This window comes from Chenopodium quinoa, unplaced genomic scaffold (genome assembly GCF_001683475.1).
Source record: "Chenopodium quinoa cultivar QQ74 unplaced genomic scaffold, ASM168347v1, whole genome shotgun sequence".
Lineage (NCBI taxonomy): Eukaryota > Viridiplantae > Streptophyta > Magnoliopsida > Caryophyllales > Amaranthaceae > Chenopodium > Chenopodium quinoa.
Window position 1 is genome coordinate 75,083 of NW_018744066.1, and position 2,333 is coordinate 77,415.

At 34.8% G+C, this 2,333-nt stretch overlaps 1 protein-coding gene across 1 annotated transcript; it reads left to right on the top strand.

Moving 5' to 3' along the window:
- The first annotated feature begins 811 nt into the window (after positions 1-811).
- Positions 812-1,660, top strand: LOC110691059. The gene has a single exon (XM_021867995.1). It carries the CDS (start codon positions 812-814, stop codon positions 1,658-1,660), a length of 849 nt encoding a protein of 282 aa, XP_021723687.1.
- The last annotated feature ends 673 nt before the right edge of the window (positions 1,661-2,333 follow it).

The window sequence follows — 2,333 nt, forward strand, 5'->3', positions numbered from 1 at the left end:
CGTACAAGTTTTATCATTAATATCTCTAATTATCAACCCACATAAAAAAGTTCAAGTAACTATTATAAATAGTATGTGTGCAAACATGTATACCCTAAACTCTTGATACTAGTAAACATTATCAAAACGTGTTAACTTAATAAGAACATATATAGAAATTAAGCACTCTTTTTCATGTTAGGTTTGTTTATTTTAATTTTAATTTTTTATTTTTACAAGCTTAGTATTTTTTTAAAAAGGAAGAAAGTGAAAATTATACTCTCACATACATGTACTAATAAAAAAAACAACTAATTAGAATAAATAAAATTATACTCATAATAATTAATTAACACACTCTTTACACCATGGAACACTTTTTACAGTCAAATTTTAACATCTTTAACATGACTCTAAAACCAATAGTCCCATCTTTTACAATTGAAATAATCACCAATCATAATCAAAGAAATAATTACTAATAATGTTAATTTAATGTGCAAATAGTAATCCCAAACTATACAATAATTCCTCATACAATCAATCATACATACCTCCCACCCCTAACTTCATTCTCCTACACATCTCATTCTCCTCACCCCTTTTCTCACGCTTCTAGATTACATTCAAACTTTCAAATCATTCTCTCTTTTTACCCAAAAAATTCAATAAAAATAAAATCTTTTCTCACCTCCCTTTAAATTCACTCCATACCTTTAATTTTTTTTTTCCAAATTAAAAAGTATACATTTATATCCATTTCTCCCCACTACAAATAACATTTTCCCTCCCTTCTTTATTCCACTCTTCTAAAAAAAAAACACCCAAAAAAATGCAAAACACCATAATTCCTCCCTATTTCTCAAAACCAACAATAGAGGAAGAACAAAATGAAGAATCTCAAAAACTATTACACTACCACAACAATGAGACCGATGATCCATATCATCAAGTAGACATTCTCTCCCTCCGTGATCTCCCTATCACCGCCATCGATTCTTCATCACCACATTTACAACACAACACAACCACGGCCGCCACTATCAACCACAGTCGTCATTCCTCCACCTCCGACCCTACCTCCGACTTCTTCTTCGAGTTCCTCATCAACAATGACGATGACCTCATCACCTCCACCGGTGATGACGTCATCTTCCACGGTCGTCTCCTTCCTTACACTCCTCCTCCTAGACCTCGGCGCTCTCTTTCTCTCTCCTCTGCCGCGGCTCGCTTGACTCGTCCTCATCAGCTTAATGAGTCGTCGTCTTCATCATTATCACCCCCTAAAGCGTTACCTAGTATTCGGCCTAGCCGGTCTCTTAACTACCGGAAACTACGTCGGAATCGGTCTAACACGAAGCCGAAAAATGAAACAATGAATAGAACTTCGTGTAATGGTAACACTCGGTTTAACTCGGATAAAAGTCCGGCGAAGTTGCCGTGGTATTGGGCGTTGGTTTTCGGCTTACCGAAGATTCCGGCGGAAATGGAGCTCAAAGACATAAAAAACCGGCAGTTTCGCCGGAATTCTACTCCGCCGCCACCGCCGTCGTCGAGCTTTTTTTCCGGTGACCGGAGTTGCTCCTCTGCTTCTTGGAAACTTCTTAATGTTTTGAGTTGTAAAAGCCATGTCACGGTTGACGTGTCCAACACGGCACCTTTTCGTAATTCCTTATTTTGAAAGTTTGTCATCACCTCACTTGAGTCACCTCATATCAAATCCCGTCTATATCATTGTCATCTACGACCGAATATTAAAAAAAAAAAGCAGAGAGATGAGGTTAAATTGAGAAAGAGGCATGAAGAGAAAGAATGATGCAAGTGTTTGAGAGTTAGAAGCGTAAGGGAGAAGAGATGTAGTGTATAGTAGTGGTTATTAGTGGAAGATCATGCTAAATTTTAGGCAATTATTATGTGCCCCCTTCTATATTTGTCATCACTTGTTCAAAAGAAGTTTTTTCTTTTTTTTTTTTTTTTTTTTTTTTTGATGATGTATTTGTTGATTATGAGAGTTTAGTTACAAGTTTAATCTATTCATTATTAATTACGTAGTATAGTACTTATTAATTATAACTTGCATAACCCTTCAAAGAAAATAATTATTACTTGTATAATGTAAGGAGCTAAGACAGATGTAAGAATATGATGAGTAATTTTAGCTCAATTAAAAGAAGGTAGTATAATTCTTCTACATAATGTAGACCAAATTTCATTATTTTTTTGTTTGGTGAAAACCAAATCTCATCTATTTATAGTAGTACTATGTAATTTAGTTTCTTACAAAAGAGTGCTCTCCTTCTATGAGAATAAATGACTAAAGACTTGTGGTCCTATAAAACAACTTTACATTATGA